This window comes from Ostrinia nubilalis, chromosome 15, assembly GCF_963855985.1.
Source record: "Ostrinia nubilalis chromosome 15, ilOstNubi1.1, whole genome shotgun sequence".
NCBI classification, from domain to species: domain Eukaryota; kingdom Metazoa; phylum Arthropoda; class Insecta; order Lepidoptera; family Crambidae; genus Ostrinia; species Ostrinia nubilalis.
This window is the reverse complement of record NC_087102.1, coordinates 7,974,087-8,001,776: the sequence shown is the minus strand read 5'-3', so window position 1 is coordinate 8,001,776 and position 27,690 is coordinate 7,974,087. Positions and strand designations below refer to the sequence as shown.

Here is a 27,690-nt window from a genome sequence, read left to right as displayed (position 1 = left end):
CGTAGTAGTTTTGTGGGACTGACTGTACCACTGTACTATCCGTTCGCTTTAAGTTTTAAGTTTAAGGCGATATGACGTCACTCGAAGAGAAGCGTCTATAACTTTAACAAACTATATTTAAAATATTTTTTATTTATTGTTATTGATAAAAATTGTGTATTTGCGTAAAATAATACACATTAATTGGGTTTCATCACTAATTGCGTTTAATCCCGGTTGGGGAAGGGGACGCGCATTCCACGGACCGGCAAACTCAGCGCGAACGGGTAGTAGTACTTATTATTATCTATGGTACCACAGACGAAAATATTGTGGAAATCCGGATGGGTGAAGAAAATTCATCACGCCCGAGCAGACGACGCCGCATCTCTTCAGTCTGCCCGCGACCATGACTCGTGCAACCGAGTTTAAACCGCGTCGGGAGGGCAAAACCTATCTGTTACCGTTATAATTGTTTTTCTTTTATTGCAAAATCTTGTGACAGTGATAATTTATAGTAAAAATGCAACATAATAGTTTAAAATATTATACATAGTAACTCGTTTTTGCATTTGTGGCTGGCGTTAATTTTACTCCACCGCATATGTATCACATGTATGAATAGTTTTATTTGTAAAATTGTAATAAAAATACACAAATAGAAGATCCAATATTCACTGGTTCGTTTCCTATCAGAAAGATTGTGTTTGTTTTTTTTTTCAAAAAATAGAGACTTGCTTTAATTTTCTTTTTCTTTCATACGAGTTTCTTTAAAGCAGACATCTTTAGCAGAAGTCAATGCTTGTAGCCCTTTCTATAAAATACTTTTATTAAATTCTATACTCGTACATAGTTATCGATAAGAAAATATTTTCTATTAAAATCACTTTCTCTTACACATGTACATTAAGAATAGTGTAAAATGTATGTATAGTTACAATGTAAAAATATAAATGTAACATTACGACTTTTGTATACTAATAGTGTTTTGGTTTTATTAGTTAATTTTGCTGGTTATTTTAATGTGTATTTAAAAAGTGCCTACATTCCAGGTGAGATATTTTTGTTTTAAATTTGGTATTGTTATTATATCATTTGGAAAAATAATAAATAGTTTTAAATAACTTGGAGTTTAATAATTAAATACTCTCCACTATTTTATCAAAGTTATGAAAAGTGAGGCAACATTAGGCAATAAAAAAGAGTATATTGAAAATAAAACCAAGTAATAAGGAAGGAACGTTATTATTATACAACAAAACATATAATACACATTTTGAAGTAAATGCTTGTACAGTCCTTTTCTCAATGCATCGCACCTTCGACCCAACCAACTGAACATTTGATAGCTAACATTTAATTTGTATTTACATTTCAACGGCCATACAAACCTGGTGTAAGTACAAACAGAAGCAAACATTATTATCATACAATTATGCCGACTGCTGTTCAAATGTATTATTTCACTACACAATTCGGAATCACGTGAATTCACAGAGAATACTCGTTTTTTTCACAATGCCGTTAGATAATATCTAAATTATGTAATCACAATGAAACGTGTTCCGGATAAAAACTCAAAATGCACAACAATTACTATTTTTAAATTTAAAATTAACAGATATTATATCGTTTATGTGTTATTTTTATGTAAACTTCCTTGATTTATTTATAATGCTAACTTACTAAATACCGATGGATAACTAACATAGCACTACATATGCAAACGTGGACCCAAACTACAACACGGTACTTACAAGAATTGGCTCATTGCGCGTTTACATCTTCACAATTTACATTTATACCTGTTTCACATTTAAGAGTATATTTTACATCTAATTATAATAATTTGGATGTATGTGTGGGTCCACTGGAAAAAGCATTGAATGAAAAAGTTTAACATAATAACATTTGTCTTTTAAATTCTATAAAGCATCCTCTGACAAAGTATCAATAATTTAAAAATCAAATGATTATTAAATTAAAAAAACATAACCCCCATTCATGACGACTTAAAATAACCTTTATGTCTTCCACAAAAATCATGTAACAAACAATTTTTAATTACTTATTATCTATTAATTTATATCCACGTTGGTAAAAATAAATTATAACATCAATATCAAAAGTTTTACTTGATAAAACAAGTATTCTAGGAATACAGCAAAGGCAGCCTGGAGAAATATAATAGACCGCTAAAATATTAGTTTGAAATAAATATAAAATTATGCATTAATTGGGACCAGCCAAAATATTGAATCACTCCAACGAAAACACTACAACTATAAGATAGGTATTATGTTATAAAAACAAATCTTAGCACACAATAGAAACTAATATTCTGTAAACTATCTGAGAATCAGCACAGCAATACCAAGTAAAATAGGCTAATTGACAAGTAACTTAGTATAGTACCTTTAGGTTAAATATATTAAACCCAGCATTTTCTAGTTATTAATAACTGTACACATTGTATAGCAAAGGATTGTTACAAAAGCATGTCATTATTTGAGCAACATCGTAAGGGCATTTAAAATACATTTCATACAAGAAACGTAAATTCAAACATTTAAAAAATCCAAATAATATGTAAGTCAAGTAGCCTATTTTCTGATATGTAGATTTGAGATGTCATATTTTATGACGATTTGCTAATTGAGGGCTACATACAATTCACCGTCTTATCCACTCGGCAACACATATGAGGTTACTGAGACAAGTATAATTCAAAATGTTTTCTATTTCATTATCAAAAACTTTTTAAAAGTTTTAAAACAAATTCAATTTTACATGGCAACATATAATTTTATACTCAATACTTATAAAATCAATATAAGTACACAATGGCATATTTATCTGCCTCCATTTATGTGACGTTTTACGCACGATAACTATACAAATCTGGAAACCATGTATTTATTAGAAATTATAATAGTGTGGATTAATATTTTTAAAAATAAAGAATTATTTCTTGTATTCTATAAGATGGGCAGCACATTCTACGTGTGTCCAAGTTCGCATAATATGCTTTATGTAATGTGAATGATTATGTATAATAAAGACGGGTTATTTTTCTTATAATGTATTGCACTATTACCTAAACATTCAGATTACCAATAGGGATAGGAATGAAGTTTGAATATATCAACTGCTAGGTGCTGCATTGAGTTTTAAAACATTTATTCACAGATTTGTATTTACAAATCAAGACATCCTTCATTTACGTTTGGTTCATTACAGCCAAATTGATAATATCTCATTGTATTGGCGTAGGGTTAATCAACAAGAAATGTAGAAGTACAGTTGAGAAAGTCTCACAGCGATATTATTGAATTTTAGCGCTAAAAATGACTCCAATGTTGATAGAATGTAAGGGCCAGGTTGTCAAAAACTTACACAGTAACTCAGACTCCTGTTTCAAATTGTACAGACACTAAAAAACTGGGAAAATTTAAAACTTTCCAGGAAAAAATTCGAGTCGCAAAACAGTCTAACTCTGCATAAGTTTTTGCCACTATATCCCATCACTATAATACCGGACCTTAGTTTCCTTGGTGATTAAACATACACCGATACGTATGGTTCGGAGAGTTTTAAACCAAATTGTATATTTGGTCCATATTCGATACGTTGAATTGACATTCCTCGGATTATGCGTTCACGTCGTTCACAAATAGCACGTCGCGGTCCTTCAGGCCGACATCGGATAGGTGAGAGGCGCCGCGGGCTAGCACTCGTTTAGGGAAGTTGGTCGTGATCTCAAACTCCTCGGGAGATTGTGGGTGGCTGAACACGAAATCGTATAGGTCCTGCAAAGATATCAATATGCTTATATTCCAGACTGATGATGATTTCATCTATACTGTAGTGTTTGTATCTACGTACTAGATACAATACGCTGTCTCACGCACGCAAGTGAAAGACAGTCACGTGACATCGTTATGGGTGGGGTGAAACGAGTCAGTCGTACGGCAGACACCGGCGAGGACGGACGTGCCGCAGTGAGACGCTTGGTGTGATGGTGAGCCAGTGAATAGTGCACACATTTAGGTACTCTACATATAGGAACGCTACTTCTTAATTAAATGCTATAATTTTTAACCTACTCATAATTCGTGTCCATACACAAAACCCGAACTGCCATACACAAACAACAGAATTTGTAATTTATCAGAAGAAAATAAGAGCATATCTACCTTCCCATGGCCCCAACACAAAAAGAGCAATTGCAATAACGGTTATACCTGGCCGAAAATAAAAAAAAACTAGACTAAGAGAAGAAAATAGAAACAGTGGACTGCCGCTGGCTGAAAAAACAAAAGATAAATGTACAAACCTGGGTGGTGTGCGTGAGCGTGAACCGGCGCGTGAGCCGCTCGCCGCCGGGTAAGCGGATCAGCAGCGCCACCGTGCCTGCGCCCGCTGACGGCTCGGGCGGGAGTCGTGCTGCCATGGCCGAGCGCGCTGCTATCAACTGCGAGGAGGACAATATTGAAATCAATACATGGGGCACCAGACGCTAGCAAACTTTGGAAACGCGAGCGAGATGCATATAAAGTACTTTGGGTAATATTTGTCAATTTAGGTTCTGTTTTTCGAAGTAAAATGACCGAAAAAAACTCATTAATTCGTAATCGAGTGAGACGAGTGCAGACCTGCGTAGGTCCATTGATATCTTATCAGATTTTTTATTTTAATTCTGAATAAGGCTTCTGTGTCTGAAAAGCTTGAAGCAAAAAACCAAAATGATAATAAATAAACTAGCGACAGCTGGCACATAATAATGACTAATTTGGTCTTTGCCAGTCCTTTGGGTTATAGTTGTTAAGCCTCCTTCCCGTTGTCGGCCGTAAGAGAGAAAATGAGGTAGGTAGACTGGGGCTATAGACTCCAGGTCTTGCTTTGACCTGGAAGGTCATTAGACTTACATCTTGCTTGTGTTTCTCCTCGAGCTCGCGGCGACGCAGGTCTTCATTCTCCTGCTGCTGGCGCGCGGCCCTGTCGGCGGCCTTGCGCCGCTCCTCCTGGTCGGCGGCGAGAGACTCGCTAAGGTAAACAGAGCCTATAGACAATCCAGGTCTACCCAGCTTAGACCTGGAAGTCATCAAGCCACTTACGTCTCGTTTGTACTGCTCCTCGAGTCTCTGTCAGCCGCCTTGCGCCGCTCCTTCAGCGGCGATACTGGTCCTATAGACACTCCAGGTCTTGCTTGGACCTGGAAGTCATTCGACTTACTTCTCGCTTGTGCTTCGAGGAGTTTGGCGACGAGAGACTAGACCTATAGACACTCCAGGTCTACAGCTACTTACGTCTCGCTTGTGCTTCTCCTCGAGCTCGCGGCGGCGCAGGTCTTCTATCTCCTGTTGCTGACGCGCGGCCCGGTCGGCGGCCTTGCGCCGCTCCTTCTCCTGGTCGGCGGCGGGAGACTGGCTAAGGTAGACTGGACCTATAGACACTCCAGGTCTACCCAGCTTGGACCTGGAAGTCATCAAGCCACTTACGTCTCGTTTGTACTACTCCTCGAGTCTCTGTCAGCCGCCTTGCGCCGCTCCTTCAGCGGGGATACTGGTCCTATAGACACTCCAGGTTTTGCTTGGACCTGGAAATCATTCGACTTACGACTCACTTGTGCTTCGAGTTTGGCGACGAGAGACTAGACCTATAGACACTCCAGGTCTCGGACCTGGAAATCACCAAGCTACTTACGTCTCGCTTGTGTTTCTCCTCGAGTTCCCGGCGGCGCAGGTCTTCGTTCTCCTGCTGCTGGCGAGCGGCTCTGTCGGCGGCCTTGCGCCGCTCCTTCTCCTGGTCGGCGGCGAGTGACTCGGCGTAGGCCTCGTCTTGGGCCTGGCGGAGGCGGGCTGTCACTTCGCGCTCGACTCTGTTAAAAGTTTATATTTTAATTCAAAAGTAACACAAGATTTTATCAAAATAAATGACAAAATAGAAACAATGAGGGCTATCGTTTTTATACTTAACAGTTGGCACCCCTGGCGATTGACAGGACCTTACTCTACAGTGGCGCCATCTTGATGAGTGCAAATGCGATAGTCCTCCTACCACTTTAGCGTTCACCAGTTGGTGCCACTGTCTTCGCTACTAGCAAGTGACAGGACCTTACTCTACAGTGGCGCTAACTGGTAAGCGCTAAAACGATAGCCCTCATTGACCGTGTCCACAACACGTCCTTGGTTGTCCCACTTTTGTGGCTACGGTAAGGCACACCAGTAGGCCTAGGATGCGCGCCGTGATAAGTTGTTATCACGCCATTATATCGATTTTTTCCATACATTTTGACGTCGATAAAGTATATCACGGCGCGCATCCTAGCCCAGTAGGACCACTCCCAATTCTCTTATGGATGTCGTAAGAGGCGACAAAGAGACAAAATACACGAAAACCAGGCTTTCCAGACCCGTCTGACCACAGCGTAGAGAGTGTAGACCAAATCCTCCATTCGCCTCTGGAGAAGGTCATCGTATGTAGTGTAGACCATATGACCACTATGTTTCGTACACTATGGCTCGTTGTCGACTACGCTAGTACCTATCGGCGCGCGCGGCGGCGAGGTGCGGCTCGTTGTCGGCGACGACGCGGCGCAGGCGCTGCAGCAGCGCGGCCGCCGAGCACGCGCCCTCGCTGCGTGTGCACTACGCTAGTACCTGTCGGCGCGCGCGGCGGCGAGGTGCGGCTCGTTGTCGGCGACGACGCGGCGCAGGCGCTGCAGCAGCGCGGCCGCCGAGCACGCGCCCTCGCTGCGTGTGCACTACGCTAGTACCTGTCGGCGCGCGCGGCGGCGAGGTGCGGCTCGTTGTCGGCGACGACGCGGCGCAGGCGCTGCAGCAGCGCGGCCGCCGAGCACGCGCCCTCGCTGCGCGCCACCACCGTCATGCGGTGCTCGCGCACGCACACCACGCATAGCAGCGGGTACCTGCCAACATTGCCGTTAAGTTTATTTTTTATTTTTTTTTTATTTATTCATTTATTTATTTAAAGACTTTATTGCACACACAACAATGTTCCGTACAAAAAGGCGAGCTTAATGCCATACGTCATTCTCTACCAGCTGACCTTGAGCAAAACAGAGATTATCATCAATCGGTAACATCACTACGCACACCACGCATAGCAGAGGGCACCTGCGAACAATGCTCATAAATACATACACCCGGCGTCAAATAAATCGCACCCGCGACAGTTACTTTTATTTAAGATTTTCTTCTAAACAAAAATGGTTCTCCAACAATACTGGTGTTATTTGAAAGTCCAATCAATAAACTTAAAGAAAAACACGTTTAATCTATATCTATAAAAGCAAAAGGTCACTGATTGACTGACTCACTCATCACGAAATCTCAGAAACTACAAGTGCTAAGTCTCTGGGGGTTCCTTTTAGAACGTAGGTGCTCACTAAAACGGGATTTTGCAAAATTCAACCCCTAGGGGGTAAAATGGGATCCACGCGTACAAAGTCGCGGGCGGCCGCTAGTAGTAAATATAAGTCAATCAGCGGAGCTACTGTGAAAAACATTGACCGAAGTATCGAATGTTGCCATCCCTCTCACGAAAAACAAGATGCTAGCATGAGCCACGGTAACAGATAGACCCAACAGCACGTACGTAAACAGCGTTTTGGAGTAGCCGCAGAACACGACGAACATCAGTATTCATGATAATTGGTTTTCTTTTTTAATAGCCTCTGAGCACACTGGTTTCGCTAATAAGGATTATTCAAAGTTTATCATAACAAAAAAACCTTTACTCAATGCCAAACAGAAGTAATTTTTTTATCACTCCATTGTGTTTTAAAATAAAACACACTACCTTGAAGCTAAGGTGTGATCATTTCAGCCAAAGAAAGTCTATTGCTAGAAGATAGACCAAAGATAAAAAAATATGGACTAAAGGTATACCTGCGTCCGCCTACAGACTGCGCCACGCGCCAGCCCTCGGCTGTCTCAACCGAGCAGCCCCAGAACAGGGCATGAGTATTAATGTATTGGATGACTTCAGGGTCTGCCAGGGTTGTCCTGAAAATAAAATAAGTCATGTCACAGAAAACACATGTCATGTTTGAAGAAAAAGGATTGTGTTATCAAAACTTCAAGATATTTAGATACTTAGTCTAATATAACACATGACCCAAGAAAGAAAGCAGTCTGTCTGTTATCAAAACTTCTGATGTTAAATTACTTGGTCTAAAAAGACAATTAAAGGTCCTATGAGTCAACTAAACATCTGTATTTATAACTCTTTTGTGGCAGAATTTAATATTGAAACATACTGCACAATGTACCACATGAATTGAGACAAACATACCTGCAGAAGTTTTGTGTCTCAGTAGCAGACTCTGAGTGGAGGTATACAATGAGGAACCTTAGTTCATTCTTGGCATCATTGAGAGCCTGGGCATATGTGCCCTGGTAGAACACTGGGTGAGGGTTGAACCTCGACGTGTAGTTGTTTATGAAGCCCATCACGTCCCCTAGTGGGTCAGTCACCACTGCAACAATAATGGGAGATTATGAAGGATTTGAATAGAAAAGGAGCATTATACTGTTCACAGTAGGTTTAGTTATGTCATTTATAAGGTCTTTCCAGTACTAGGGCAATACTTATTCTATTAGGATTCTTATTAGAATTTGTTAATGTAATTCAATTTTATATCTTTACTTAATTTGCAACAAATTTTGGCGCTTCAGGTACAATTAATTCTAGGACTGAAATCTGTGCCAAACAGTCTGAATACTTACATCGCCTATCATCATTTCTTATGAAGCTCAGCAACAAGTTTATAACGGAAGATAATGTGCTATAGCACATTGACACAACGAAGTTAACCATATAGCGCAAGAGACCGCGGACGCCGCCTCCTGGGCCTTCCGAGGGCTCGTCAGTGAACACTTGCTGTGCTATGTGGTCATGCACCACGGGCGGCGCCCTCGCCTCGGTAGCGAAAACCGATGGCCGACCTTCCCTTATATTTAACTGCTCTTGAATCGCCACCTACGAACGAAAAACACATAAGAACAAAACTAAACAGATTGACCTACAAAATAAATAACAACTTTCAAATTGACAAATCACATTTACCTCCAAGTCCCATTGGTGCCTCTGCAAAACATCTCTGCATATCGACATGTCTTCTATGCCAGTTAAATCTTGAAACTGAAGTATTTTATCAGTTTGTTCATGGGTCAAACCCAAAGCATTGTCTTCAAGATCCATTGCTTTGGCTTGGTGGGTATCCTAATTTAACAATTTAAATAGCAACTAACTAAAATAGGGTACAGTATATAAGCCTACATGAATATTCTTATCAGTACATATTTAATTGGAACTTTCAATCACTTTACGGGAAAATCGTATTATTTTGATGCAAATTCTTAAATATCACCAACCAACCAACAACCAAAACGGTATGAATGAATGAATGAATGAGAAGTAAAATGACGAATGACATGTCATCCATTCATAGTGTTGTTACCAAAACATTAAAAAACCGTAACCCAACCGTAAGCGAATCATCATAGATACAAAAGCTAATGAATGGAGCATTTATTTAAGATTTTTTTAACTTTGTAAACTTGATACAGTTCAAAGTCCTTTTTTATTTTCATTGATTTTTAATAATAATTGTTCGTTTCGTTGCTTGTCTCTAAAATGTGTAGAGCGTGTTCTGTGTGTGTAGAACTTGCGCTATGTCCGTATTATGAAATAAAACTAACAGATAAAAAAAAACTAGAAAACAAATATTTTGTTGTGCGGGAAACCCGCGACCTCTGGCATAGTAAGTAGTCCGTTACAAACTATTACATCAAACGGCTGACGATTTGAGGAATAAAATGAATAAAGTATGGGTCGCAGTAAAAAACATGAGTTGTGTTGTGTTATTGACTTTATTATTTCTTTCCCTTCTTTGCAGCTGCTGCTGGTGCTGCTGGCGGTGGTGGCGGTGGAGGTGGCGTTGCAGGTGGCGGCGGTGGTTCCTCCTCCTCAATAACAGGATCAGGTGGTACGGATGGGTCTTCATTTGGATCTTCGTATAAGTATTCCGTCTGAAAGTTTAGATAATTTTCATTGAAATACACCCATAAGCACTGTTAACATAAGACCTTTGTGTCGTGTTAGGTACCTTGATTTCATTAAGTTCTGGTGCCAGATTAAACATGCTTTCTATGAAATCTTCATAAAATACATTTCCATCACCTCGAACATTAGCATCTCGGAGCATCTCTCTGGTTTCATCCGCATCAAATATATCTCCATACTGCGTGACAATGGTTTGAATTTCATCAATTTCTAGAAAGTCCCTTTTTTCTGTATCAAACACCTGTAAAACATTTAACATGGAGCATTATGTTAACTAAATAGGGTCATTTCGCCTGTTCGCGTCCATTTAGTGCAGTTGGCAAGTTTGACGGCGATAATAAAAATGCCCCAGCACTAATTTTTATGACAATTTTGTGTAATGTGTTCATTATATATTCTATTTTAAGATTAACTTTCAGTTGTATTAGAAACATCTTGCGTTTTCTTTTTAAATAGATAAACTTCAGAATTAGGCGTTATACCCAGTTTGCGTCCACAAAATCCTAATTGCGTCCACCCGTGGACCATTTAGCGTCCAGCAGCTTAGAAAAGGAATATAGGGGTGATATTTTTAACAATTAATAAAGAAAGATTGTATTTGAACAATTTCTTTATTTAACAATAAACTTAATTATTAATAATTAACTTTTTAAAAAAATAAAACCGACTTCAAATGCGTGAACAGGAAAAAAAACTAAAAATTGAAAATATTGCGTATAAAAAAGTTCATCCCCAATTTTCCACCCTTGGGGGTGAAATATTTTCTTCAAATTCGCATGAAACCACCCTTTTGATAATACCTATTCAACAAAAAAATAATCGTTCAAATTGATTTATAATCGGCGGAGATATTGCGTATAAAAAAGTTCATCCCCAATTTTCCACCCTTGGGGGTTGTTTTTTCTATTATTAAATTTAAATGGGACCACCCTTGAGGTATTACCTATACGTAGAAAAAAGATTTGTTCAAATCGGTTCATAATTGGCGGAGTTATCGCGTAACAAACATAGAAAAAAGAAAAAAAAACATACGGGTCGAATTGAGAACCTCCTCCTTTTTTTTGAAGTCGGTTGAAAATCAACATTATCATCGTTTAAAACTCACTTTCAAAAATAAAAATAATTCTTCTCAACATTGGTTTAAGTAAAAAATTCTTTATTTCTGGCCAAACACTTGCTTTTTACTGGAAATTCACATTTAGAAATGTTAAGAAGCCATTCAACTACTTTTGTATTATTGTTCCATTTTCTTCCCTAAACTTTGAATTTTTGACGAATTTCAATATCTAATTACTACATGACGTGACATATCATTGGAAAGAAGAGAAGCTAGAGATGTTTTTAAGATCATTGGCAATCTACTATCACCTTTAATTTTTTTTAAATCGAATTCCAAGTTGAAATTTTTATCGTGGTTTGTACCTTTGTTAAACTTTCGCGGCTCGTAACTAGCTATCCAATCATTATCTGAATCTGAAATTGAATTTATTTGACTAAAGGCATATTCGATATTAATATCAAATAACAAAAGCGGTTAAAAACACGCGAGAAAAAAAAGTAGGCATGTTTTTAGGTCAAATTTTGGAAAAAATTAAACAAAAACAAAAATATCAATTAAAATAAAAGTAGCTCACTTAGGGTCAGATGGGCGAACTTGTATTCTTAAAATGACCTTACCTATACAAATTAATATTAAACAGTATGTTTTTTTTTTTTATAAGCAAGTATTTAACGAAAACAGTGGACGCAATTTGGTTTATTATTATAGAGGATAGGTATAGTTTGCGTCCATTGTGGACGCAAAGTGGAAGTTTTGTAAAATCGATGTAGTAATTCGCGTCCACCTTATTTTATTCGTTAAATATAAAAAACATTACCAAATTCATAATAAACATTATACCTTTTTTCATCATTAAACTGTAGAAATAGCTATCTATCCTAAAATTCACATAAAACAATATAAAACTTACCATCAAACACGCCGCTGCACACTAATTTTTATCTAAACATGCAGCGCGTGTGAGCTTCCTTGTTGAACAGCCGAGACTAACTATTTTTCTAAACAGGAATGGTTGGACGCACAGGACTTTTGTCTATGTGTGCGTGCCTCTTATACATTGACGTATTAGCGGTAATTACTTTTCGTTTGATTGGTGTGTTAGTTGACTTGTTTTCGAGGATTTTTAAAAGGAGATCGGCAAAATGGACGCGAATTGGGCGATGGACGCGAACAGGCGAAATGACCCTAAATGATTTTAACATTTTTTGGTTGAAATTCAAGCCAATTAAACATAGCCTCTTGACTAGGCATCAAAATACACCCTGTATAATTGTGTGAACGAACCTTAAAAGCAAGTCTCAGCTCGTGCTTTAGGTTTGTTTCCAACACCCATTTGTCTAACATATAAATAACTTGTTCCTTAGTCAATGCTCTAAATACACCAGCTTTTAATTTTTCAACTTCAGTCATAATTTCTGCATATGAAGGGTAATGAAAACTTCTCTTATGAAATCTAAAACATTGAAATTTCACAAAAATAAAACGAATTTACAGAAAAAATAAATAAAGATTAGACAATTCTTGATACGATACTTCTTCAATTCTAAATATTTTATTAGGTTTTCAACACTTATTACATTTATTGGCTCTCCATCGTTAATTGATAATAAAGGTTTTGCAGTGCTATCGAACCACTCAATGATATCGGCTAATTGATCTTCAGTAAAACGTGGAGTAATACCACGTAGTGGATCAAAAACATCGAATACAGCCATTTTACAATTTGAAGGAATTTGTGTTTATTATTTGAAATATGCACCAAGTTTTATGTAAATTAATAAAAAATTTACCCGCGTCCAAACTTTTAAATTTATTTTGATTGACGATAATTGACAGTTTACATGACTTGTGAAAATATATTATTTCTCAGTTTTTTTTTCTGTTCAACAGAAAGGAGTCATTATGTAATAAATACAATCCGCAATGCCCGAACACGTATTTATTATTTATTTTTTACTCACACTGATGATTATCATGACCATCTTAACTTTGATTTGATAGAATTAAACAGCCTGTATAGAAAAAGAAAAATTTACGGTTTAAATTATCGTATAGTTATCGTATCGTATCATATTGATAGGTAATTAATCGATATCATTTCGTACCAGAAGATTTGTCGTCTCTCTATTAAAAAAAAACTGACAGTCATCTGTCAATGTCAATATTGTCAATACGCTGTCAAATAAAGTTGTTTGTTGGTTCCCGGTGTAGTTGTACTATAAAAGAAGGAAATTAATATTTTTCAAAGTTTTAAATAAATTAAAAGCCTTGCATTTCAATGCAAGTAACTTCGTTACTAATCTTACATCAAAATGTTCGAGTCAGATGACTATGATCAGGTTGATATTATTTTTGTAACCTACTCAGTAAATTTTCCTTAGATAGAAACATATAAAATTTTAAGTACTCTGACCCTATTTTGCTTTAAAATAATATTTCATTCAACGTGGAGAAAAATAAGTATGAGTCCTAAATCCTAATCTAATCCTTGTGCTGTTGTTTTCTTTTAGATTTTGTCCCAGTTTGAACTGCCTGATGTTTCATCTCATACTGAAGACAAAACTGTAATTGAAAGTACCAAAAACGTTGGAAAACCCCAATCTAATACTTTTAATGCATCAACCATTGAATCGGACAATAAAATTGATTTAATCAAAGATGTTGAAGACATTTCATGTAAACAAACAGAGAGCTCCAGTAGAAAAAGTGATAGTGAAGTTTCTCCAAAGCACACGAAAAGAAAAATAATAGATTCCTATTTTGATCATAAGAGCAAACGAAAATTTCCTGGGCCAGCAGGCCTCTTGAATGGTAGCTTTAGAGAAAATAAAGATGAGTCAGTAGGCCAAATGGAATTACTTTCACAGGTAAATTTTGTTTACTTTTCTAATTTTAGTATTGCCTGGCTATGAAGCTTGCATTTTTTTTACTTGTTGCATTATAAACATTAGTATACTTTGTTATACAGGGTGTCCCAAAAACAATGGATAACCCTGTAACCATCGATAGGCCTCGCCATGGTCTCCCTAACATCCAATTTTGACCCCAGTAAAAATATCACCGTTTTCAAGATTTTTAAGTTTTTGTGCATTTTTAGAAAATTGCCACCTGCGATTACTTTTTCTCATGCCATTTCTACAAATGAGGACACTTTTCAATCTAGTTTTTTTCCTTATCACAAGGGATAGTTGGGCTATCAAAAGAAAAGATTAAAGTTCAACAAACTAGTTTAAAAGTATGAAAATTTTAAGAAATTGCAGAGAAGAAGGAAAAATTAATTCATTGTCTTGCACTTTTGATCAGCCATTGTGTAAAAAAAATGTAGAAAGACTATCGTGCCCATTACCTTAAAAACTTCCTTGGTTAATTGAGATTCTAAAAAGGTATCACAAGCCTATGTATTCTGTATTATTTTTATCTTATGGCTACTTGAATAGCAACTGGTATGAAAACTGCAAAAATGAGTTTTTCTCGTAATAGTTAAACTAGGACTGCATAGTGGCATTAAATACAAATGGATAATTTTTAGCGTAGGAATTTTAATAAAGCAACATTTATTCATCATCATCATCATCATTTCAGCCATAGGACGTCCACTGCTGAACATAGGCCTGTACCCCAATGATTTTCATAATGACCGCTTGGTAGCGGCCTGCATCCAGCACCTTCCTGCTTACCTTTATGAGGTCGTCGGTCCACTTTGTAGGTGGACGTCCTACGATGCGCTTTCCGGTACGTAGCCTCCACTTTAACCCTGCTGCCTCAGTTCTGCAAACTACTGTGCCCTGCCCATTGCCACTTCAGCTTGCTGATCCGTCGAGGTATGTCAGCGACTTTAGGTCGTTTACGGATCTCCTAATTTCTGATACGATTTCGTAAAGAAACCCGAGCATAGCCCCTTCCATAGCACGCTGTCCAAAAAATCCACGTTTCCGAGCCGTGTATTATCACGGGTATCTGTCTATAGGCACATTTATAAGGTTTAAAAAAAAAATTAAGTAATCACAAAAACGCAGAACGGACGGCCAATGTTGCAACAGGGTTCAAGTGGAGGCTACGTACCGGAAAGCGCATCGTAGGACGTCCACCTACAAAGTGGACCGACGACCTCATAAAGGTAACCAGGAAGGTGCTGGATGCAGGCCGCTACCAAGCGGTCATTATGAAAATCATTGGGGTACAGGCCTATGTTCAGCAGTGGACGTCCTATGGCTGAAATGATGATGATGATGATGATTAAATGTTGCTTTATTAAAATTCCTATGCTAAAAATTATCCATTTGTATTTAATGCCACTATGCAGTCCTAGTTTAACTATTACGAGAAAAACTCATTTTTGCAGTTTTCATACCAGTTGCTATTCAAGTAGCCATAAGATAAAAATAATACAGAATACATAGGCTTGTGATACCTTTTTAGAATCTCAATTAACCAAGGAAGTTTTTAAGATAATGGGCACGATAGTCTTCCTACATTTTTTTTACACAATGGCTGATCAAAAGTGCAAGACAATGAATTAATTTTTCCTTCTTCTCTGCAATTTCTTAAAATTTTAATACTTTTAAACTAGTTTGTTGAACTTTAATCTTTTCTTTTGATAGCCCAACTATCCCTTGTGATAAGGAAAAAAACTAGATTGAAAAGTATCCTCATTTGTAGAAATGGCTTGAGAAAAAGTAATCGCATGTGGCAATTTTCTAAAAATGCACAAAAACTTAAAAATCTTGAAAACGGTGATATTTTTACTGGGGTCAAAATTGGATGTTAGGGAGACCATGGCGAGGCCTATCGATGGTTACAGGGTTATCCATTGTTTTTGGGACACCCTGTATAAATATAATAATATTTTATAATAAGTCTAAAATAAGCATGTAAGATAAGATATACTTACTTATGTAAGTAGATTGCTGTACCCAACTGGGTGTGCATAGTTACCTAATGCCCGTTTTCACCATCAATCCCTATAATTTAAGTGACCCCTATGGTAACAAATAACAGGAATTTTGTTTTCATATGAGTCACTTAAAAATTAGGGATTGATGGTGAAAACGGGCATAAGTCACCTAGTTTTAAGTTTCTTAGTGTACAATGTCTTTTATTGCAATAAATAAATAAATAGTAAGTAATCTCATTGCATTCTCAAGTAAACTTAAAAAAGACAAATCAAAAATTAACCAAACTTAAACCTATTCAATTTAAATTCCAGGATGTTGATTTTTCCCAAAACTGTATGCAAAAAGATGCCTTTGACTCGCCATTATGGAAAAGGCTTCTCGAAGATGTGAGGGGTTGGAATGTTGGTGTTGTTGATACTATCAAGGGTATTAAACAACAAGCAATCACAGGGAATCTCAGACGGAGAAAGGCAGATACAGTTGCAGCTTTCATTGAGGCAGTAGACAGATCTATCACTGATCCTCTGATTACAATAAGAGATTGTACAGGTTGGTACCTAACTTGTCTTTATTGCTTGCCTTTGCAATTGCAAGTCTATTTAAACATTCATGTTCTATCATATTAACATTTTAAATATGTTAGCCTCCATATTTCTCCATTTTAGTGTCTTTTATAGCAACTTGTATGAGTTGTGATATCTACCACGTCCACAAATAATATTTATTAAACTATGTTTTCATTGTTACAGGTAATATCAAATGCACATTACACAGAGATGCTTGGTTCAAATTCTCTTCATATATGGTATCTGAATATTGTGCCTTAGTTCTGTGGAAACCAACAGTTTTAACTACAGGCAGTGCCTTCAAGAAACATTATCTCAATATTACTTTGAGTAATATTCTTGCTATTTATAGCTCTGCAGTGATTAAAGATGAGAACAGAGAATTTCCAGATGGCTATGCTGTAGTTTATGAAGAAGATTTCACTGTTATCAAGTTAGAAAAACCAATATCAAATGCAGGTATAGTAAACATTTGAAAATATTCATTTTAAATGTCAGCCTTTGCTTTATAGAGATGTTAGTGCCTTCAGACTATCTATCTGATACTCAAATTTTAAAGCCCTTATTTTATTCAGTATCATACACAATTTAATTTTGAGCAACTGTGTATATTTTATATTAAAAATGTGTATATTTTCTTTGTTTCAGATAATTCCATTGTGGACTCATCAAATCAAGATGCAAATGAATTATTTGATGGATTAGACAGTATATTCTCTGATGATATATTTTAGTTCTACCAACTTGTTATGTTCTACAGTCAGAGTACTTATTTATTTTTGTAAGAGATATTGCATTAAATAAACACATTGTTTTGTTTAACATAATGCTACTTTATTTACATTATACAATATTTTAAATGCATAAATAACCTAAGACATAATTGATGATTCAAGGAAATAATTTATCAGGTAACAATGCCACTTTATTGATGTGCCTTGATAGAATGTGCTTTGATAATGTTGAAGGGTGGAAATAGGTGCATGAGCACATGTTACACCTATAAACTGCCTTTGAATTAGTCTTCTCTTGTCCTGATCCATTGTCTTCTTGATCAACTGGCTTGAAATGTGTCTTTAGATGTTTTTTGCATAGTGATAGTTTGTTGAAACTAACCTGAAATAGACACAGTAATAATTAATATCAAGCAACATTCTTATCAAATAAATACTTCGACATTGGCTGAAATTAACCCCTTGTAAGGAGCTTTGATTGCCACTTGTTTAAAAAACATTGTTATAAAAACCACTGTCCACAAAATGGGTAGTATTGGAGAGAGTAGTAGGTATGTAGATGTAGCAAAGCAGTAGTCTGAGAATAACTTACATTGCATTGCAGGCAATTGTAAAATTTATTTTTTCCAGATTCTATTACACAATATTCATTAATTGTTTTACAAGATTGATCTACATCTATGGTCAGTTTGTCTTCAGCTTCCAAAGAATGGTCCTGGAACAAAATGTTAATTTGTTTTTAGTTTTCATAATTATATCTATACTAATATTATAAAGCTGAAGTTGTGGAATAAGACGCTCAACCACCATAAAGAGCTAAGGTGTTAGTGCATCTAATTTGCACAATCTTGGTTTGTCTATACAGGGTGACTGGAACTGAACCCGCCATAGCTAATACGCGTATAGAGGAGGTCATTTGCTAATTATTGAACCTTACTTTCTATGACTAAAGTTTTATAGTTTAGGAGATATGACAATTTTTATACTTGTTTCAGATTTTCCCGAAATTTGACCTAAAAACTGCTTGAACTTTTTTTCTCGCATGATTTTAACCGATTTTTTTATTTGATACTAATATCGAATAAACCTTTAGTCAAATAAAATAAATTTCAGATCTAGATAATGATTCAATAACTAGTTACGAGCCGCCAAAGTTCAACAAAAGTACAAACCACGATAAAAAATTCAAATTCGATTTCAATTTAAGAAAAAACTAATGGTGATAATGGATTGCCAATGATCTTAAAAATATCTCTACCTTCTCTTCTTTCCAATGACATATCACACTTAGTAATTAGATATTGAAAGGACAATGGGCAAAATGGTACCCGGCTCCAATAGATATGCTTCTAGTGTTGTTTGAAAGGTCTTACCAAGACGAACAACTTTTACTATGGCCACCAGCCTCAGATCTGGTTGTGTTTGAAGATAAACATACTTTTTAGCAAAATAGTACCCGGCTCCAATAGTTATGTTTGTAGTGTCATTTGAAAGGTCTTACCAAGACGAACAACATTTACTATTGCCACCAGCCTCAGATCAGGTTGCGTTCGAAGATAAACATACTTTTTATGTAACCTAAGTATCATACGTGTCCATAGTATGGTACTTAGGTTGTGCGAGGCATGAAGTGTTTACTGCTCCAGCATCCTTCCTTAACTCTATAATTATTGATAGGGATAGTTGCGAAATAAATATTTTTATTTGAAGAACTACTACCCCCTTATTAATAAAAAGTTACACCTAGGAGAAACCTTGGATTAAAATGACATTTCCATACCAAATGACAATTTAAGCCAGAGTTCAACTAGGGTGTAACTTTTAATAATAAAGGGGTTAGAGTTTTATTACTTCTTAAGGGTTTTATTATGGGTTGCTAAAGCGAATAAACCCACAAGACCCAATAAGTCCACCCACAAGATGGACCGACGACCTCATAAAGGTAGCGGGAAGCCGCTGGATGCAGGCCGCTACCAACCGGCCATTGTGGAAATCATTGGGGGAGGCCTATGTTCAACTAGACGTTCTATGGCTAAAATGATCATGATGATGATGATGAAAGCGAATAAAGGGCTAATAGCTTGGGTAGTTCATCGTAGGTACAATCCTTTCCTTTTGAATGTTTATTTTAGTTATATTAATAGATTGTAGTCATAGTACATACTCGTATACATGGATGATTGTGTTATACTTTCATATAATACTTAGTGGAATTACTGCTTTCAAAACGTGAATTAGAACTGGCCCCATAGCAGACATTTTCCTACATCTAAAGGCCTTTTGAAATATATATTGGTTATGGCTATTGGAGCGGGTACCACTTTCCATACATTTGTGCCCATCATCCTTTATTAAAAATTCAAAGTTTATGGAAGAAAATGGAGTAATTTACGAAAATTATCCAAACAAAGTTTCTTCAAACAACTCATATTTTCTGCTATACTCCTTTTCATAAATATTTTCGTGTTTTTTTTTTAAATGAATTTAAAAATAATAATCACATTATAAAGAAAAAAAAATTAAAAATCAACTTTGTATGGATAATTTTTGTATTATTACTCCATTTTCTTCCATAAACTTTGAATTTTTGATAAATTTCAATATCCAATTACAACGTGTGATATATCATTGGAAAGAAGAGAAGCTGGAGATATTTTTAAGATTATTGGAAATCCATTATCACCATTAATTTTTGTTTCAATCGAATTTGAAGTAGAATTTTTTATCGTGGTTTGTACTTTTGTTGAACTTTGGCGGCTTGTAACTAGCTATTCAATCATTATCTGGATCAGAAATTTATTTTATTTGAATAAAGACATATTCGATATTAATATCAAATAAAAAAAACTGTTGAAATCACGCGAGAAAAAAAATTGAAGCAGTTTTTAGGTCAAATTTCGGAAAAATCTGAAAAAAGTATAAAAATTGACATATCTCCTAAACTATAAAACTTTAGCCATAGAAAGTAAGGTTCAATAATTAGCAAATGACCTCCTCTATACGCCTATTAGCTATGGCGGGTTCAGTTCCAGTCACCCTGTATATACTGGGCAGGGTAAAAAACTTCGTCACCGCGATGCAGGATTGTATGCGCGGTGGAGTTTGCCATAGTAAGATCGTAACAGCGCCATCTGTTGGTACAGTTTGTAGTGGCGCAATTTATTAATCACAGTTTGTTTATTTAGTTGAACGTGCTAATCTCAGGAACTACTGGACCAATTTGAAAAATTCTTTTTGTGTTGGATAGTCCGTTAATCCCTGAAGGCTTTAGGCTATATATCATCACGCTAAGACCACTAGGAGCGGAGCACCAATGAAGAATGTTTCAAATCAGTGATTTTTTTCCGTTTGAGAGCTGACGCTGCGTAAACGGTTAAAGTTTCGCATAAATTATGTATGATAGGATTTTCCCCTTTAAAAGTTCTACAAAAAAGTCCGCAACAGCATATGTCTATCTTTTATGGTTGGCTCACTGTAACCTTTTTGTCTGGATGTCTGGATGTTTGTTCCTTTTTCACGCAAAAACTAATAAACTGATTTTGTTGAAACTTTACAGTATTATTATTTATAACCCAGGCTAACATATAGGCTTCAATTTATGACGATATGTGACAAACTAAATTTCAATAAATAGTGAAGAGGTGAGAAATATCTTTAAAAACGCCATCTAACGACGTGCTTTTGACGGTCGTAAACATTCATGAGAGCGAAGCCGTGAAACGTATCATTCGTCCTAATTAGGAACTAAATATTACATTTACAGAACTGTTCATAATATTTAAAATTTAATCAATAAAGATATTTTATGTAATTGAATAATTCACTGTGGTTAAACGAGCAAATCAAAGTCTAAATTAGTGACCGCCATCTATCGACGTGCTTTTGACGGTCGTTAACATTCATGAGAGCGAAGCCGTGAAACGTATCATTAGTCATAATTTAGTAATTAAATATTACATTTACAGAACTGTTTATAATATTTAAAAATTTATGTAATTGAATCATTCACTGTGTTTAAACGATCAAATAGTATTCAAACATTTAGATAATAACGTTAAAAACCATTTAAAAATCCTATGAGAACTTTTTCGACTTCTACACGGACGAAGTCGCGGGCAAAAGCTATTTGTAAAGTCATCATCATCATCATCATCATTTCAGCCATAGGACGTCCACTGCTGAACATAGGCCTTTGTAAAATAATTAGACTAAATTATTAAAAGTGCCTACCCAAAGTCATTATTCCACGCGGACGAAGTCGCGGGCACAGCTAGTTTGAAGATAATGATGTATTCATGGCTAGATGGTACTTGTAAATAGATAACCAAAAAGATAGTGTAGTTATACACTTTATGCGAATGGGGTAAAATTCCAGTACATCAATGTGGAAAAGTGTTATAATATCTTTTTGGTTTATGGGGGTTTTGTGGAACAGCAAGTTACACTATTCATTATGAAATCTATTATGCAGTTAAAAGGGTGTATTACGGCTTGATGATCCTTCAGCTCCAGTTCAGAGCTGAATAACGCTGCGCAGGCGCTGCACGCGTACTTTTTGTTCGGCTGGTGTTGGTGGCGGGTGGTTACCAGTTCAACAGGTATGTCTGTAACAATACAGTTAAACTAACTTTATAGTCTGCAAATTATTTAATGTTTTTTTTAATATTAAAATTAAATTCCACTACAATATCATTATTGTTTGTTAACACTAAAAAAGTATCTCTCTCTACAACCCGACTCTCCCTCGCACTTACCCGCACACCACCCCGCATTCGCCTCGTCCCTAGCGCCGGCGTGACGTCACGGTCACCAGGTGCGCAGTTAATTTGACCGGGTTATACTTAATTTCTTACTCCACGAGTGCACAAGAAAGGCTGCAGTGCGGGAGGAATGGCGACGGATTGTGAGACTTGCCACCGGACCTGGTGTGACGACCACGACCACTCTGGCAAGAGTGTAGCGACGAAGAAGAAGAATACTTAATTTCTTAATGCAGAGAAAAGTACGCACTTCTTTTATTTACAGTGACGGATAATCGCACATCACTCTTGTCGGCTTCTTTGATTTCAAATATTTGCACGTGCAGTATGCTGTAGTCATCTTTGTATGTCGTTCCATCCTTTAAATATTTTTCCACTGATGTTTCTGTAATGTGTAAAAATAAAATTGTTTTTTTTTTACTCATCTAAACAAATGAATGTTATCTACTTTTGTGTTTAAATATGAATTTATGATAATGGAGTAAAATGTATTTATTTAGCACGATAAATTGATCTTGTTATACCTATGAAGTAATAAAGTTTTCAGTTCTTACCAATGTCATTAACCATCTTTTGCATCATATGTGGTAAATGAATAAAACGCCACTGCCCTGAGATTTCTGATACCTTTCCAGTGACCACTGCCGAGAGCACTTTATTGAGTACTTTTCCAGAAGAATCCACGTTTTGTACAACCTGGAACAACAAAAACGTTTAGGCGACCGCCTAGCATAGTTTTTTCCCATATCTGATAACGATAAACATAGCGCGAAACCGCTTTATAGTATTGAAGTGGGTGTTTTAAGTATTTTAAAATTTGAGAATACCTTTGTTATTAGTAAATTGTTATCTATTACTGACGGCTTGAAAGCAGGTATTTGTAAAAGTTGTGCTATAACTGAATCAGCAGTGACAACATCAGCAGCAGTGCATTTGTTCTTATTTGTGTTATTCCGGAACAAATATTGCAAGAGAATATGGAATTCTGATTCCACTATGTTATTATCATCTGTAAAAATAGAATTGTAACATTATAAATGAGAAATATTGCTCGGACGAAACTTGAAATGTAAATATTCTTACTACACTGGTCATCACAAAAATCGACCCTCCCGCGACAAGCACTTTCAAACGTTTGCATCCCCACTTCCCACTAATATTGGCACTGTTTAAAAGCCTAGTTCTAAACTTCATTTCATTAAAGGAAAGGTTTTTACCCCAAAAATGTGTCTGTAGAAGAATCCAGAGTCACTTCTAAAAATAGGTAGTTACGCTTGAGTCAACTTTTATGGCTATAAAACTGTTAAGTTGGGATTAATCGCTATCAATCTGTTAAAGAGGACACGTGAGATCATTATTTGGTTTTATAACCATGTTAATCGTTTAAATCGTTTATTAAGAAATTAAATGTGTTTTTCTTTAGGGATATTTATTGGGCTTTCAAATAACACCAATATTGTTGGGGCACCATGATTGTGTCAGTAGAAACGAGTTTTGGGGCCGTTCAAGTATTACGTAAGCACCAAGGGGGGGTGGGGGGGTCTCTGTTTTGCTTATTTTGGATGACATGGGGGGTAGGGGGGTCTAGATGATGATTACGTCATCGTTAGTTATTTACGTTTTTTCGGGGATTCCCGCAAATAATACATATGCGTAGGCACTCGCTTTGAGAACTGATTAGGGGAACTACCGCACATTAGGGAAATTACCGTGCGCTATTCACTTGTCTAATAATTAACTCTCGTGCCGACACTGCCCATTGAAGTTTGAGAGTCGTAGTCCGCATATTATTATACGCGAGGCCGGCCTCCCGCGCGCGTGTTTTGTTTGGATACTAAACGTATTGTAAGCATTGAAAGTTATCATTTGTGTTTATGTTGATGCATAATTGATGCAATTATGTTTGTTATGTTCTTTATTTCTGATTATATTTTTTTGTCCCTTACTCCATGTGTATCAGTTAAACCTAATATTTTCATGAATTTTCCTATTTTAAAAAATGACAATATAAAAATATAACTAAAAATGTTTACGTAAGCATAGGGGGAGGGGGTAAGTGCTTTGCTTACTTTTGATGACAAGGGGGGCGGGGGGTGTAAAAAATGGTAAGAAATCTGCTTACGTAATACTTGAACGGCCCCTTTCCTGTAAAACGTAGGTGGGCCGATTTTTGTAATGACCAGTATATTTCTTACCTATAATACTATAAGGTGCCGATAAAGCAATCGAACATGCTTCAGTGTTATCCTTAGGTTTGTCATTAGAATTAAAAGGTTTAACGACTTCAGTAGTTTGCTGTTTTGCAACTTTTGCAACGAGTCTCTTGCCATTTTTTGTTTTTCCTAGGAAAATTTTATCAGGAAAATCTGAAACATTAGATATTTTTTAAATATCTGGTATTGAAGTCATTTATAGACTGAACCGATAATTATAGACTGAACCGATAAAAATAATATGTATTTACAGATTTGGATTAATAAGAAAATTATCCAGTTCGAAGGACCAATGAAAAGACAAAACAGTCATGTCTGTTTTGTTTTTATTCACAAATTCTTATGAATGATATCACAAGAGCAGAAACTACAGTCATACTTCTTACATTTATCGCATAATGCATGTGGTGGTCGCACTTGAGTTACTGTTATATTGATTCAAACAAGAGAAGAATTCATTTCATTACCTTTTAGCGATAATTTAGTTTTAACTTTTAAAGTGTTTCCCTCTCTTCTTATGTCTTCATTTTCTATAACAAATACTCTAGTGTTTTCTGTACCCTCTTCTTGAATTCCATCGCAATTTTTGTTTGTCGTTGGTGTGGATTCTGTTTCCGTATTTTCTTCATTTAATATTTCATTAGCTGTGGAATGTCAAGTTAATTAAAAGTTATTAAACATGCATGTACCTCATACGTATTTATTTATCATGAAGAAATAAAGATATTGACTTAGATATGAATTAAATTTACCATCAATGTAATTTTCTGAACCATTTTCTACAGATTCATCAACAGTAAGCATGTTATTATTGTCCATAATGACTTTTATAGGTTCTTCAATTTGACCTGATATATTGTGGGAGAATTCTTTGAAATCTGTGCTAGCATTACTATCCAGATTGCATGATCTGTAAGAAAAAGTGCAAACTCTGTTTAGTAAACTAGAAAAATAAGTGCGGCGACTAAAATCTCGGCAGTATGAGTGTGTTTACGGGACATGATTTCTATGATTAACAAAGAGCCTTTGAGACTCTTCCAAGGGTCCAATTTTGCCAAGTCAAGGAGAATCGTATACATAAACATTAGCTGGCCATATAACTGGCAGAGCAATTCTTGTCATACAATAATCACTTACCCAATATCTATGTTTTGGATTTCATTGCTCTGTTGGCCGTCATTCTTCAACTTTTCAATGAGTTCTGTAAGTAATCAATGACATTAGCCTTCTATTTTGTGACGCCTCAGATACCTAGTTCAAGAATGTTTGAATACCTACTGTCATTTGTGGTAATGTCGTGAAGCCCTAATGTATTTAGCACATACATTTTGTCACCTATTTCAAGAAGTAACCATCCCTTTCGTTCCAGCATTTGATACTGTTCATCACTCAAAGTTATCTGTGAAAAGTTGACATGAACTCTATTTTTATGTAATCAATTTAATAATAGTACCTACTGATGTAGGTGCAGGCCAGGATGTGCTCCACAATAAGCTTTTAGTGATTTCACAAAATAAGCCATACATTTGTCATAAAAAACCATCAATAAGATTTTTTTATGGAATGTTTCCTGACCTGACTGCTTTAAAAAAAATTGAGTAGTAAGGAATGTTAATGAAAAGCCTGATGTAAATATACTTTACTCACCTCAGTGCAACTTTCTTGTTTACTAGGCTCAACTACATTTTTTATGATTTCTGCAGTATCTTGTTCCATCTGAAATCAAATAGATATCTAATTAGCTTTTTAACACAAGATAATAAACAGATTAATAAACAAATGAATAATTAAATAGTAGGTATGTTTGTTTACCGGTTCACTTGCAGTGGCTGCTCCTGGCTGAAGCAAATAACTATTTGTGAACAAGTTATTTTGAGCTTCAGCAACATATTGATCTGAAAATGCAAAAACATAAAACATTATTCCCTTTGGATTTGTTTTTAAGTAAATTCATATTTTGTTCTCAACTAAATGCTTAGTTTTAATTTTAATATTATCCTTATAATAAATAGTTGAAAAACTTAAGGGAAACATACCCGAGACAGAAATTAGTTCAGAAGGATTATCAACATCAACTAAAAACTGTTGCGGAGCCACACCATAAACTGTGTAAGGCTGTGTCTGTGTTTCTATATTGTCCTTGACATTTTGAACTTGAAATAAAAGAAAATGGTCAGCGATAAAAATTTAATGAAATGAAACTTTTGAAACAAAGATACTGATTAATAATGCTTTAGAATTTAATTATGTTTAGAAAAAAATGCAGGGGGTCTTTGAACATCTATGCATGCATTTATGATTGTGTCGTATTTCGGCTAAGGGCTGAAGGGACTTGTATTGTTAAAAAAATTAAATACAGTTAAAAATTGCTTAGCTTTAGTAAACTTACCATAAAAAGTTTTGTTATCATGAACTATGAAAAATTGTTCCGATTCAGAATCATTTGCTGGTAGATACTCGTAAGTTTCAAAGCTGGTTTTATCCATTATGATTCTTTATGATTAAACAAATTCAATTTAATTGTAAAGGGAAAAAATATTGATTAATCATGCTTTAATTAAATGCAAATTAAATTTTGGTTTTCATGTGAATTCCGATGCTTATTATATACATAATTTTATTCAAATAAATAAAATAAATTTATTTGTTAAACTGCAAAACTGGTCTTACTTATTTCAGCAAAGCAAATTGTTTATTTTTATTTGTTTAAACTTTTTTTTTAAAGTCGCGAATGCGAAGTGTCCAAAGAGTAAAATAGGAAGTGTCACTGACTGATGTCACTGTCAGTCAGGGTGCTTTTTTTTTGTTTGGTACTTAACGGCTCTGAGTTCTAGCCATATTTTTTTAAGCTTATATAATTATAAAGGTCGGGACGCATTTAAATATAGTGCGACTTATTTTTTTAGGAAAATTATTTCTATTTCTCATAAAATATAGAGGATAGCGGTGTTGCAGCCATGCAGCATCGTCGCTTTGTAGATGACCCACGCTGAACTGTCCCGCCAAACTCAATGACAGGGGGGCGCTACCATCGTTCAACTATATGGTTTCCAACATGGCAAAAACCCTATGGACACGTGGTCCGACTGCTTTGTCCGATTAATCGGACCACGTGAACTTTTTTTTCCTGTTGGTTCGATTAATCGGACTACAAGGAATCGCAATTCCACTTCGTCCGACTAATCGGACTTGAAATAAATTAAGGGTGGTATGCAACAAAATCGATCCATGGAAACTATTTCTCGTGACAATTTCATATTAACTACCAATGCGATGCTCTTTGGTCATAATAATAACAAGAGCTTCCTAGTGAACGGCTTGGCATGGAAAGGTTCACTATTAAAAAAAAAAAAAAAAAAATTTAAATCAATATTGATTTGAATAAATTTAT

At 35.9% G+C, this 27,690-nt stretch overlaps 4 protein-coding genes across 7 annotated transcripts; 1 reads left to right on the top strand and 3 right to left on the bottom strand.

Annotated features, from left to right (window-relative positions):
- Nucleotides 1-1,208: 1,208 nt before the first annotated feature.
- LOC135078867 (FAS-associated factor 2) lies at nt 1,209-9,400 on the bottom strand. The gene is made up of 8 exons (XM_063973433.1): nt 9,073-9,400; nt 8,733-8,985; nt 8,299-8,482; nt 7,893-8,009; nt 6,758-6,910; nt 5,686-5,860; nt 4,316-4,453; nt 1,209-3,788 (listed from the first exon to the last, which is right to left on the bottom strand). The coding sequence occupies exons 1-8, from the start codon at nt 9,205-9,207 to the stop codon at nt 3,630-3,632; spliced, it is 1,314 nt and encodes a 437-aa protein (XP_063829503.1). The 5' UTR covers nt 9,208-9,400; the 3' UTR covers nt 1,209-3,629.
- Nucleotides 9,401-9,859: 459 nt separating this feature from the next.
- LOC135078479 (uncharacterized) lies at nt 9,860-13,126 on the bottom strand. 3 transcript variants are annotated; one of them, XM_063973025.1, is made up of 4 exons: nt 12,665-13,126; nt 12,416-12,584; nt 10,115-10,312; nt 9,860-10,037 (listed from the first exon to the last, which is right to left on the bottom strand). In XM_063973025.1, the coding sequence occupies exons 1-4, from the start codon at nt 12,844-12,846 to the stop codon at nt 9,882-9,884; spliced, it is 705 nt and encodes a 234-aa protein (XP_063829095.1). In that variant the 5' UTR covers nt 12,847-13,126; the 3' UTR covers nt 9,860-9,881. The 3 variants fall into 3 exon arrangements, with proteins under 3 accessions (XP_063829095.1, XP_063829098.1, XP_063829097.1); XM_063973028.1 differs by having other exon boundaries at nt 12,922-13,122; XM_063973027.1 differs by having other exon boundaries at nt 12,709-13,121.
- Nucleotides 13,127-13,324: 198 nt separating this feature from the next.
- Nucleotides 13,325-17,326, top strand: LOC135078866 (uncharacterized). The gene is made up of 5 exons (XM_063973431.1): nt 13,325-13,470; nt 13,642-13,998; nt 16,338-16,575; nt 16,776-17,051; nt 17,241-17,326. The coding sequence occupies exons 1-5, from the start codon at nt 13,444-13,446 to the stop codon at nt 17,324-17,326; spliced, it is 984 nt and encodes a 327-aa protein (XP_063829501.1). The 5' UTR covers nt 13,325-13,443.
- Nucleotides 17,327-17,405: 79 nt separating this feature from the next.
- LOC135078865 (uncharacterized) lies at nt 17,406-26,934 on the bottom strand. 2 transcript variants are annotated; one of them, XM_063973429.1, is made up of 15 exons: nt 26,689-26,934; nt 26,336-26,452; nt 26,112-26,194; nt 25,947-26,015; nt 25,578-25,698; nt 25,437-25,500; nt 25,052-25,209; nt 24,767-24,943; nt 24,282-24,452; nt 22,914-23,095; nt 22,641-22,782; nt 22,337-22,471; nt 21,815-21,930; nt 17,919-18,041; nt 17,406-17,708 (listed from the first exon to the last, which is right to left on the bottom strand). In XM_063973429.1, exons 1-15 carry the CDS (start codon nt 26,783-26,785, stop codon nt 17,484-17,486), a joined length of 1,980 nt encoding a protein of 659 aa, XP_063829499.1. In that variant the 5' UTR covers nt 26,786-26,934; the 3' UTR covers nt 17,406-17,483. The 2 variants fall into 2 exon arrangements, with proteins under 2 accessions (XP_063829499.1, XP_063829500.1); XM_063973430.1 differs by lacking the exon at nt 26,336-26,452 and having other exon boundaries at nt 26,689-26,933.
- Between the last annotated feature and the right edge of the window lie 756 nt (nt 26,935-27,690).